The 12,550-nt window shown below is 40.5% G+C and overlaps 1 protein-coding gene across 5 annotated transcripts in view; it reads left to right on the top strand.

The window, feature by feature from the left end:
* The window catches only part of TMTC3 (transmembrane O-mannosyltransferase targeting cadherins 3), a 44,180-nt gene that overhangs the window by 15,825 nt on the left and 15,805 nt on the right, over positions 1-12,550 (top strand). For all 5 annotated transcript variants that reach the window (XM_070755794.1, XM_070755793.1, XM_070755795.1 and 2 more), the window contains 5 exons: positions 3,466-3,684; positions 5,644-5,743; positions 6,481-6,596; positions 8,782-8,954; positions 11,350-11,602. In XM_070755794.1, coding sequence (XP_070611895.1) covers positions 3,466-3,684; positions 5,644-5,743; positions 6,481-6,596; positions 8,782-8,954; positions 11,350-11,602 — 861 coding nt within the window. The remainder of the gene's footprint in view (positions 1-3,465; positions 3,685-5,643; positions 5,744-6,480; positions 6,597-8,781; positions 8,955-11,349; positions 11,603-12,550) is intronic.

Below are 12,550 nucleotides of genomic sequence, written 5' to 3' on the forward strand. Positions count from 1 at the left end.
AGCGTCTTTAAACATTGTTTTATGTTAGTAAATTTAGTTGTGCCTTGAAGCAGATAAGATAATTTCTGCTATATTTGCAGTGAAGTTACTTTTGAATCCCAAAAACAAAGGAGCACAATTGTGATTAAGAAAGCCGACAACTTGTATTTTGGTTGCAAAATAGGAGACCAGGACCAAAACTGGGCGCCATGCATATCCTGTAATTCATGTGGATCGAGACTTCTCCAAAGGTTGAATGGGGGAAAAAAGCCTTCTATGCCTTTCGCAGTGCCAATGATTTGGAGAGAACCAACACATCATGTTAATAATTGTTATTTTTGTATGGTGCCTTCAATTTCTTACTAAGGAAAAAAAGTTGTTTGTGCAGTATCCAAACATTCCATCAGCAATAGGTATTGCTGCATAATGGCAATCGGCTATCATCTGTTCCAGTTGCTTATGCAGTTGCAATGAAAGAAACATATGAAAACCTGAAGAGCTCATAAGATGCATTAACTGCAGTCAACATCAATGATCAATCTGTGGTGACCTGAAAGTGGTTGCTATCTTACTTGGTGTTCAAGGTGGATATACTGAGTATTGCTGCTTTCTGTGTGAATGAGACAGTCATGCGAAATAATTGCTCTATATCATAAAACTGTAAAGCATCCAGCACTTGTAGATAGCAGCAAGATTTTACTACCTCCATTACACATCAAGTTGGGATTAATGAAAAACTTTGTGCAGGCAATGGACAGGAATAAAGCAGCTTTCACATACCTGATAAATAAATTTCCATCACTTGATGCTGCAAAAATAAATGAAGGAATTTTTGTTGGCCCACATATCCGTGACATGAAATTTTCTTGGAAACAATAAAGCAGCAAACTACAAGAAAGTGGTTGAAAAACTCATCCAGCCTACAAAAATCTTGGTTGTAACAAGTCCTTAAAAATGCATTTTCTGCACATCTGAATTTCTTTCCAACAAATTGTGGAGCAGTGAGTGACAACCATGGGGAGACATTGCAGCTATGGAAAAAAGATATCAAGATAAATGTAGCCCATCATTGCTTGCAGACTACTATAGGGCAATTGTAAGAGACAATCCTTTCCTTGAATACAAAAGAAAAGTCAAGGGAAGCAAGAGGGAAACAAACTAAAGGCAAGATTAATGAGAAATTTAAATTTTTGAACATTTTAAACTTGTTTACTGATTTAGTTTTTTCTTGATAAACCTATACAGTAGATTATTTCATGTATTCACTGTTGCAAATATAATTCACTTAATTTTAATAAAAATATATGGGTTTATCTACTGCAGCGTTTCCCAACCGGTGTGCCGTGGCACGAGACACAGTCAGGTGTGCCGCCAAGCTCCTAGGGAAGCTCCAGCTGGGCGGGGCGCTGCCGGTGCGTCCAAGCTCCCACTCGCAGCTGTCCCCCGGTTCCTGCCCGTTGCCGCGGTTTCTGGCGCTCTCCTGCTGGGCCCCAAAGAAGGAAGGCGGGAAAAAGGAGAGCTTGATTCTTCGTGCCTCCTTTTTCCTGCCTTCCTTCTTTGGGGCCCAGCAGGAGAGCGCCAGAAACCACGGCAACGGGCAGGAGCCGGGGGACAGCTGCGAGTGGGAGCTCGGAGGCACCGGCAGCGCCCCGCCCAGCTGGAGTTTCCTGGCGTCGGCGGCAAGTGTCCTTTGGGCCCGGCGGGAGGGCACTGGCGGTGGGAGCGGGAGCGTGCCGGCTGCAGCGGCCCCAGGCGGTCGCTGGGAGATGGGGGCGACGAGAGGGAGCATCAGCGCCACCCCTCTACGAGCAGCAAGAGCCTCAGCGACGGGGCACGCCGTTTGCCTTTCGGCTCTGTCGCTGAGGCTTTTGCTGCTCGTGGAGGGGAAGGCGCCGATGCCCAAAGCCTCAGCGACGTTTGGCTGCCGGGGGGGGGGAGGAGAAAATCCTCCCCCCCCCTCCAGGAGCAGCAAAAGCCTAAGTGACAGATCGCGCCATTTGCCTTTCGGCTCCGTCGCTGAGGCTTTTGCTGCTCGTGGAGGGGGGGTTGGCGGTGCCGATGCCAAATGCTTTCCCTCCGCGGTGGGGGGTAGAGGGCAGGCGCAGTCAGCCCCAGGAGACAAAGAGGGAATGAGAGAAAGGAAAGAGACAGAAAGGGAGGGAGAGAAAGAACAAGTGAGAGATAGAAAGGATAGAGAGAAAGGGAATGAGAGAAAGGAAAGAGAGAGAAAGGGAGGGAGAGAAGGAATGAGGGAAAAAGGGAGGAAGAGAGAGAAATGAGAAACATGAGAGAGAAAAGGGGGAAAGACAGGAGAAGTACCCAGAAATGAGACAGTGGTATAAATTTCAGGAGGGATGATTGATGATTGACTATACAGGTATTTATAAGGGGATGTTACATGGGATTGTATATATGAGGGGGTTATTTATGTATGTATGTATGTATGTATGTATGTATGTATGTACAGTATTTATTTATTTATTTATTTATTTATTTATTTATTTATTTATTTATTTATTTATTTATTTATTTATTTATTTATTTATTAGATTTGTGTCATTTTGGTTGGTGGTGTGCCCCAGAATTTTGTAAATGTAAAAAATGTGCCGCGGCTCAAAAAAGGTTGAAAATCACTGATCTACTGTATACGTATTAAATTTTGGTGCATTATTTGCCTTACTTGCAGTTGAAAAATGTAAAATGTCTGCTGCATGAAAACTAGAGTCAAGTAACAAATATTATATTTAAATTCAGCATATGAATTTCATTAAGAAATGGTACATTTCATTTCTGCAACTAAAAAAATTTAAAATTTGTAGAACTAATTATAATTCAAACTAGATTATCTGAAATTCATACTCCTTTGTTGTTCTTATAAACCCTCCTCATATATCAGAAAAAAATTGGAATGATACATACACAGAGAACTTGAGAGCGAAGATTTGATAATGTTTTTGAGCAAAGAAAACAAACAAACAAAGCAAACAAAATTGGCGAGTACCCCCAAAGCTCAGGGGGACATTGACAATTTTCCAAATCTCCTATTCATATTATTTTGAAGTTTGAAGAGAAAATACGATGTAATCTTGCATTCTTAGCAATGTACAAAGCATGAATTTGTGCAGTGTGCATATGATGAGAAGAAGAGATTGATTTGAACAAATTTTCCTACTTTGTCTATCGGGCTATTCATTTAGCATGATCTTTAAGGGGAAAGACACATATACAGTGGAACCTCTGCATAAATAATAATAATAATAATAATAATAATAATAATAATAATAATAATAATGGGTTTGCACACATTATTTTCTTTTACATTGATTTCTATGGGAAAAATTGCTTCTACTTATACACTTTTCTACTTAAGAACCTGACCACGGAACAAATTAAGTTCTTAAGTAGAAGTACCACTGTACTTCTTGTTTAGCTTTTATTCCTTTTAATCTGCGTGATGGTATTTATTTCTTTGTTTTGTCTTTTTAGGAGAGAAGTCATAAGTCGTATCGACCCTTCACTGTCTTCACATTTCGCTTGAACTATCTTTTCACCGAATTAAATGCTATTTCTTACCACTTCCTGAATGTCATCTTTCATGCAATTGTTTGCATCATCTTCCTCAAAGTCTGTAAGCTTTTCTTAGACAACAAAAGCAGTTTGGTTGCATCTTTACTGTTCGCAGTGCATCCCATACATACTGAAGCCGTAAGTAAATTTAAAATTCTTACTAGTTCTGTGGAAAGTTCTTAAACAGTGTAGGGAAACAATGCAGAGTGATGATAATGAGAAAACAATTTAAAGAAATGAGAGGAGGAATGTTAAAATAAGGTGTGTGTGTGTGTTGGGGGGGGGGGGGTTATTCTCAAATGCAACTACATTTAAACCTATCATTTACTTCCAGACATCACCTTTCCAGCTACCACACAATTGTGTTAATGCATTTGAAGTGTGCTTTAGGAAATGAATTGGCATAAGCAATGAATGTTCTCCCTTGTTAAAGCTGTGAGGCAGCTTGTCCTCTTGAAAGCTCTGTGCAATTGTGTCAAGAACGTTCCAAGGTCATCTATTTGGCAATGCTTCTGCTTCTAATGTACATACACAGTACTCAGATTACATCATGTCTTTTGAATCCAAAGAGCTTTTTCTAAGCACATATTCACAGAGCAATCAACATTTTCCTTCATTCTTGGTCTCGGAATGAGTCAGTCACTTTTTATTCTATTTTCTCTTTCCGACCTATTCATTTATGTCATGCAACCAAAAAAGAAAAAAAAAGTTTATTCTCAGTCACATTTGCTTGGAATAATGCACATTTTTCTCCAAAAATCATTCCTGATATGGCAACTTGCTTGCTTTCTAAGTTCTGCAAGTTAAAGCCAAGCAAATCAGCCATGATTGATCTGGGATGTGGGCTGAGGGTTGGAAAAGCATCCTGAAAAAAGGCAAGGGCAATATTATATATATACCAGTGATGGTGAACCTATGGCACGGGTGCCACAGGTGGCATGCGGAGCCATATCTGCTGGCCGATGAGTTGTTGCCCTAGCTCAGCTCCAGCGCGCATGTGTGCATTGGTCAGCTGATTTTTGACTCGCACAGAGGCTCTGGGAGGACATTTTTGGCTTCTGGAGTGCCTCCGGAAGGATGGGGCATTTTTGCCCTTCCTAGGCTTCAGGGAAACCTCTGAAGTCTGGGGAGGGTGAAAAATGGGCCTACTAGGCCCACCAGAAGTTGGGAAATGGGCTGTTTCTAGTCTCCAGAGGGCCTCGGAGGGCAGGGAAGCAATTTTCATTGTCTTCAGGCATTGAAATAAGGCTGTGGGCTCTGGCGCAGGCGTGATAGTGTGTGTGCACGCACTTTTGGCACCTGAGAGAAAAAACGGTTCGCCATCGCTGATATATGCTATATATAGTATCCTCAGGAAAAATTCATGGATGTGTTACAGCAGTTGGGCTTCACTTCAGCGCATCACTTCAGAGCATGTTTCTATGTTTCTATCTTCATTTATTTATAATACTAGAAGTCTGACGGCAGAAAAAGACCTCATGGTCCATCTAGTCTGCCCTTATACTATTTTCTGTATTTTATCTTAGGATGGATATATGTTTATCCCAGGCATGTTTAAATTCAGTTACTGTGGATTTATCTACCACGTCTGCTGGAAGTTTGTTCCAAGGATCTACTACTCTTTCAGTAAAATAATATTTTCTCATGTTGCTTTTGATCTTTCCCCCAACTAACTTCAGATTGTGTCCCCTTGTTCTTGTGTTCACTTTCCTATTAAAAACACTTCCCTCCTGGACCTTATTTAACCCTTTAATATATTTAAATGTTTCGATCATGTCCCCCCTTTTCCTTCTGTCCTCCAGACTATACAGATTGAGTTCATGAAGTCTTTCCTGATACGTTTTATGCTTAAGACCTTCCACCATTCTTGTAGCCCGTCTTTGGACCCGTTCAATTTTGTCAGTATCTAATTTAGAATAAAGGTATTTTCTTGTTTATCCACATGATGGCAGTCTAATTCTGTCCTTGCATACTTCATCGAAATAATGGAAAATCAAAACTTGAATATAAATATATGTAAGGGTTTTTTTGTGCATTATTTTAATACTTTATCTCATTTTGTTTACATGATTTATATTGTTGTATTTTTTTATTTAGGTAACTGGTGTGGTGGGCAGAGCAGAACTTCTCTCCTCAATCTTTTTTCTAGCTGCTTTTCTGTCCTATACCAGATCCAGAGGGCCTGAAAACACTATAGGTAAAGTAAACAATGAGTGGTCAATAATTCACCCCCTACGTCACACCTTCAATGTGGTTATTTAAAGCCCAGATAGGGAAGCTGCAGTGGTATGTGTGATTTCAAATCACTGTGTAACTAGTCAGTTCAGATCTATCCCTTTCTTTTCTCCTGTTCCATGGATAAAAGTGAAGCATATATTAAAATGAAAGCATTTGAGGTGCCAGAGAGAGATATGTCCCAATCATACCCTTAGCACAGAGGTCTTCAACGTTAAGACTTGTGGACGTCAACTCCCAGAATTCTCCAGCCAGCATAGCATAGCTGGCTGGAGAATTCTGGGAGTTGACGTCCACAAGTCAACTTGTGCCTTAGCAGTTGAATCAGTTATTCTTTACTGCAGCTCTGCCACCCCATGTCTCACAACAAGATATTTTTAAGGAAAGCCCACATCTGTAAAAGGTCACCCAATCTTAATTTAAGGAAACAAGAGCAAAGGCCATATGATTTTGAAGTTGTGGAATGGCCTCTGGATGGCACCGGATTGGGGAACTATACCGTGGCATACAAATTATTGTTTCAATATAAGATGGCATTTCTGTTCTTAAATAGCTAGAAAATGTGGTCAGTCTTCAACAAAACCATCTGTACATTAAGTCTTCAGAGAGTGAGGATGTAGTTCCTGGCTGACAATTAAATTGCAATTTTGCTTTTCCCAATTTCACAAAGACTAACTATTTTTGTATCTTACATTGCAGTGTGGACTCCTATTGCAGCAACAGTTTTTTTGGTGGCTGTTGCTACATTATGTAAGGAACAAGGAGTAACCGTGGTGGGGATATGTTGTGTCTATGAAGTATTTATTGCTCAAGGGGTAAGGAATTTTATCTGATTCAATTTCAAATCTGAAATTAAAATATGTCACTTGGATGCACTTGACTATGGGATCTTTAGATATATTTATACAAGTTGGTGATATCACACACACTATTCACAGGGGCACGTATTACATTGAATGAATATATCTAGATCAGTGGTTCTCAACCTGGGGGTCAGAACCCCTTTGGGGTCGAACAAGTGTTTCCCAGGAGTCCCCTAAGACCATGGCAAAAGACATTTTTTTTCAAGGTGTTAGGAACTAAAGCTTCTATTCTGGCACCTTGGAACATATTTTTACAATCTGACCAATCAGGCGTTTACAGTAGGAGTGTCCCTCTGACCTTCCTGCCAATCAGTTTAAAGCTCTTTTGGGAGAATTGGTGCTAGACTTATGGTTGGAGTCACTACAACATGAGGAACTGTATTAAGGGGTCACGGCAGTAGAAAGTTTGAGAACCACTGATCTAGATGAATAATTTAGTCTCGGCATTTTTATTGCAACATAGGACTGAAAGTACCATAAAGATTATCTGGGACCTGTTTGTGCTGTAGGAGGACATTCAAATAAATTCAAGACTGACTAGATCCATGGCAAACCTATGGAATGGTACGGGAAGTGGCACATGGGGCGTGCAGCCTCACTGAGTCCTCTTCTGTGTTACCATGCACACACACATGCTGGTCAGCTGACCTTTGCATATGTGGAACGCCAAAACCCGGAAGAGCAGTGTTCCGGGTTTCCATCACATCGATACGCGAAGGCCAGTTGTTCATCAGGCGCGCACCTGCACTGGAAATTGAAAGTTTGGATGGTGGGGCATGCATACACGATGGAACGCTGCTGTTCTTGGTTTTGGTGCTCCCATGTGCACGAAAGACAGTAAGGCTGTGCGGTCCAGGCAGGATGGTTTTGTGTGCCATTTCCGGCATGCGGTAACGTAAAAGGTTAGCCATCACTGGACTAGATCAATGTTTTTCAAACTTTTCAACCTGAAGATATATGGACTTCAACTCCCAAAGTTCCAAGTCATATGCTGGGTGGGGAATTATGGGAGTTGGAAATCCATACAACTTAAAGTTGCCACATTTGAAACATGCAAATGCAAGTTACCAATAGGTTTTGTCCAAAGCTAAAAATACAAAATGAAACCTCTACTGGCAAATGAATCCACAGACCTCCCAGTTCTTACTTATTAAAATTATTTCTCCTGTACCCCATTACTTCTAGTACATCAACACTAAAAATAATATATTTTTTTAAGTTGGAGACCTTTCCACGGTAACCAAGTCAGTGAATAAGAAATGGGTCAGTAGAGAACAAGTAAACTTCAGAATAGACTGTAATACTATTAAATTGCCACAATACAACAACTCATTTTTAAGACTGTTCTAAATCTAGAAGGTAACACGGACTATCTACAAGACGGATATGTAAAGATTATGGCTTTAGAACCTAAGCATCCTAGTACACATAGAATACAGACATTGTTGTGCTAATGGATACTTGAAATGCACTAAACATTGGATTTATGTTAAATGTATTGGCAGTGAATATAAGTTTAATAGCTTATTGAATTGAAATATATTTTGATATATTAGTAAGTAGAACTTAGTATGATAGGTGAATAAGTAGAACTTAGTATGATTGGTGAATAAAAGTCAAAAGTCTTATTTAAAACTGGTTACGTTAATCATGAGACAAGCTTGTTTAAATATTTCCATTTGAAACAAAGGGGGCAGAAAGGGTTTTGAAACTGTTTGAAGGCTCTCCCCCACCCCCACCCCCAATTTGGTGGGTTTCAGGTGACTGAAAGCCTTCTTTGTTTCAAAGGGAAATATTTAAACAAGCTTCTCATGATTAATGTGACCAGTTTTAAATGAAACTTTTGAGTTTTATTCACCAATCATACTAAGTTCTGCCATACATCAAAATAATTTTCAATTCAATAAGCTATTAAAGTTATATTCACTTCCAATACATTTAACATAAATCCAATGTTTAATGCATTTCAAGTATCCATTAGCACAACAATGTCTGTATTCTATGTGCTACCTTGTTTGGGAATTGAGTTGTAGACCTGCACATGTGGATTGCATTATATTGAAGAAGTTTGCTTGTGTGATACATAGAGTCAGAAGATTCATTTGACTATTGTTTATGTTCTTATTTTTTTGTCCAGTATACTGTGCCAATTCTTTGGTATACAGTGTTACACATTCTTCAAGGCAAAGGCAGCATTCCCTACTGTATGCTTCAAATGCTATTGAAACTAATTGTTCTGATGTTCAGTACCCTACTACTTGTTGTGATCAGAGTTCAAGTTATTCAATCCCAGTTACCGGTGTTTACAAGGTAAATTCCACTGTTTGTAATAGTGGGGAAACTTGGGGATAAATATTTATGTTTGAACAAATACTCCTCCTCCTTAGCTTTGTGCTAAGGGTATACAGTGATCCCTCGTTTTTTGCGGGGGATGCGTTCCAAGACCACCCGTGAAAAATGAATTTCTGTAAAGTAGAGGAAAGATATTTTTTTATGTATTTAATGAGTATTTGGACTTTTAAAACCCACCCTTTGCATTAAACAGTCATTCTATAATGTTTGTCAGCTGGAACTACATGTGATATCCTACCAGTTTCTTTAATAGAGTACAGTAGTACTGTAGAAGAATTTTATGAATTTTTAATGGATTTAATGGATTTAAGCCCCCTTTGAAAACCCGTGAAATAGCGAATCCACGAAAGATGAACCATGAAGTAGCGAAGGATTACTGTTTATTTTATCACACTTATCCATTAAATATTTTGTGATCTTTTGTTACGTTTACTTTTTCAACAAACTCATAAGCCTATTCAGGAATTCCCCTGTAAGTATAGGGATTGAAATTGGATAGAAGATCAAGTATGCATTGCTAGTCTCAGGTTTGCTCATCTGCAAAAGACAGAGTGCATGCAGAGTGCCGTCTTCTATCATGTTTCCTGATCTAGGATTCAGTCCTAGATCTCCAGAAGTCAACTATTTACAGTTTAATTTGTATGGCAGGTTTGAACTCTGCAGAAGTTCTCAGACCCTTGACATGCTGTAGTTAGATAAGAATGTCTACTGCGAATAGGCTGAAATTATATTAAACAATTGAGGTTTCTCTGTCAACATAACTATTTTTTCTTTCTTATACTCATAACAATTTATACCTTTTCCATATTTCAGTGGATGCTTTGCTCTGCACTTGCTGGCTTGAAGCCAAGCAATTGCTGGCTTTTGAGTTAATTGCTATCCCTGTCCTGAGTATTTGTTCTCATAATTTTGGGGTGGACTTCTATGAACCCTGTAGTCCACTGACTTGATGGTTTCACTTAATATATATTTATACTGTTTACTACATAAAACTCAAAGCATTTTACAACATACAAACTGTATAGTGTATAGTAAAATAATAAATGTAAAAAACCAATTACAGTAAGGAGGAGTGAGGGAGGGGGCAGCAGACAAAAAGCATTTGTCTAACTTTTATGTGAACTTGGTGAAAAGAGAGAGCATTTTAACGTATTTATCATAAAATATTACAGGCATGAGGACTACAGAATAGCACTTTGCAGTCCTAGATGTCTCTTAGTGATCTCAGCAGTTAATCATGCCAGCATCAGCAAAGCAATCTGATGGGCATCCCGACCTTGTGCATGATACATGAATCATGACCCAGTAAGGTTCTGCTTGCACGAGTCTTTTAAGAGGATGCCTAACCCAATTTAAACAGATTAGCTGATCAGTTTAATTTGCTTACTTTGGACCTCAATTTCTAAATTATAGAAATGGATAAATTGTTGTTTTCCTTGGTTCAATAAAAGGTCGAGACAGCTTTGCAAGAATTCTAACTAGGGCTTGACTCTTCATGAATGGAAGGACTCCTTCCCTAGGCAGAGAACACAAGAATCCAGTTAGGTTGGGGCCACAATTTTCACCATTGCTACTATCCCATTTTTCACACTGTTTTGAATAAGTCTTCTGCCTTCAAACATTGCTGTTGGGGAAGGAAGCAGAAGGAGGGGGGTTGGGGGGGGTACCTTTGTTTCTCCAAAAAGAAGGCAGGTCTCATTTTCTTTTGACCCCGAAAAAATGGCTAGGTCTTTTTTTTTTTTGAGGTTTCCAATTATTGACTCACCTCGCGGTGGTGGCACCAACAGCCCCGCCTAGCAGGAGCCCATTGCTGGCCCACTTCTTCTGGGGACGCTTGCCACCACTTGCATGTATCACCCCAGCCTCTGTTTTAGAGCTCTGTTATCAGCTGCAGAAGTCTTCTGGCTGGCATCTGAAGACAAAATGGAAGCCAGGGCGAGGCATGCAAGTGGCAGCAGGTGGCTGTAGAAGAAGGCGAAGCAGGTGTCTGGGTGTGCGAGGCCTGGTAAGTAAGGCAGCTTCACCTCCCCCATCCCCATCCCCACCCTAGCTTATTTTTTACCTGTGCCTCACGCTGTACCCTAGGGTGGAAAGGGTCTTAATTAGGGCTAATTTTGGAGGGGGGCTTAATTTGATTGCATGCACTCAAAAACATGATCGGGCTTCTTTTCAACATGGGTCGTCTTTTTGGAGAAGCACGGTAATAATTTTCCCTCCAACCTTTCTCTTTAGGTCATCCACTTCAAAAAATACTTTTTCACTCAACCCTAGATCTAAATCAGAGATTTAACATAAGTCTCCTGCTATATGTCATGTCATATGGCTGCACCTCAACTCAACTTTTTCTTTCTAGGTTTGATAACCCAGCTGCCGTGAGTCCATCTCCTGTGAGGCAGTTGACTTTCAATTACCTTCTTCCAGTAAATGCTTGGCTGCTTCTAAACCCTTCTGAATTGTGTTGTGACTGGACAATGGGCACTATCCCTTTGGTAGAATCCGTACTAGATGTAAGAAATATTGCCACTGTCAGCTTCTTCTGCTTTTTGGGCACTTTGGTGGTCTTCAGTCTCCGGTATCCTGGAGATTCCTCCAAGACTGTATTAATGGTAAGTGACATTATAGGGCTACCTATCAAGACTAATTGAGACTGAGCTTGGAGGAAAGAAATGAGCCAGCATATAACTATGTCAGCCACCCCCAACTCACAAAGTCAACCCCAAAAGATAGCACGCTCAGTGGTATCAAAAGTCACCAAGAGGTCAAAACGAGCTAAGATGAATGCACCTCCTGCATTCCGTTACCACCCAAGATCATATTTGTGTGTGATCACTACCATTTCAGTCCCAAAACTTGGCCTGAAATTTAGTTGAAAAGAATCTAGATAATTTATTTCCTCTGTAACACTACCGCCTTCTCAACCATCTTTCTTTGAAAATTGTCCAGAATGGTATGTTACTATGGATTCTTGAGGAGGGATCTCACTAGTGCCTCTTTAAAAAGATCCAGGACACCCCTGCCAACAAGGATAAATTCACTATCTATCTCCTGGGCAGTCTTGACCAGCCAGGAGGGGCAAGGATCTAATGCACAGGTGGTGATATTCTTCCACTGCTCTGTAAATCACATGGAGCAGCATGACAGATGGACCAAGAGAGGCAGCATTCCCTAACCCTAGCTTCTCGGTTCCCTTACCTGGTGGATCACCCAACCCAAACACCCAAGCCAAATACAGTGAACCTGGGGTAGGACTGAGACCTGTAGTACTTCAGCGCTCACACTCATTCTAGGCACAAGGGGGGGCCCTCTTGTATTATTTGCAATTGTACAGAGAGATTTAAATGCTTAACTGAATTAGATTACAGTGGAACCTCAACATACGAGCAGCTCACCTTACGAGCAACTCGAGATAAGAGCTTGGAGGCGAGCAATATTTTTGCTCGCCTCCCGAGCTCAAACCCGAGATACGAGCGGAGAAGAGCCAGGCTGGCTTGCTTGGCTTCCTTCCCCGCTGATGCAGAGCCGAATACTGTAAAGCGTCCCGCCCCTCTGACGCT

This window comes from Erythrolamprus reginae, chromosome 6 (assembly GCF_031021105.1).
Source record: "Erythrolamprus reginae isolate rEryReg1 chromosome 6, rEryReg1.hap1, whole genome shotgun sequence".
Classification (NCBI taxonomy): Eukaryota; Metazoa; Chordata; class Lepidosauria; order Squamata; family Dipsadidae; genus Erythrolamprus; species Erythrolamprus reginae.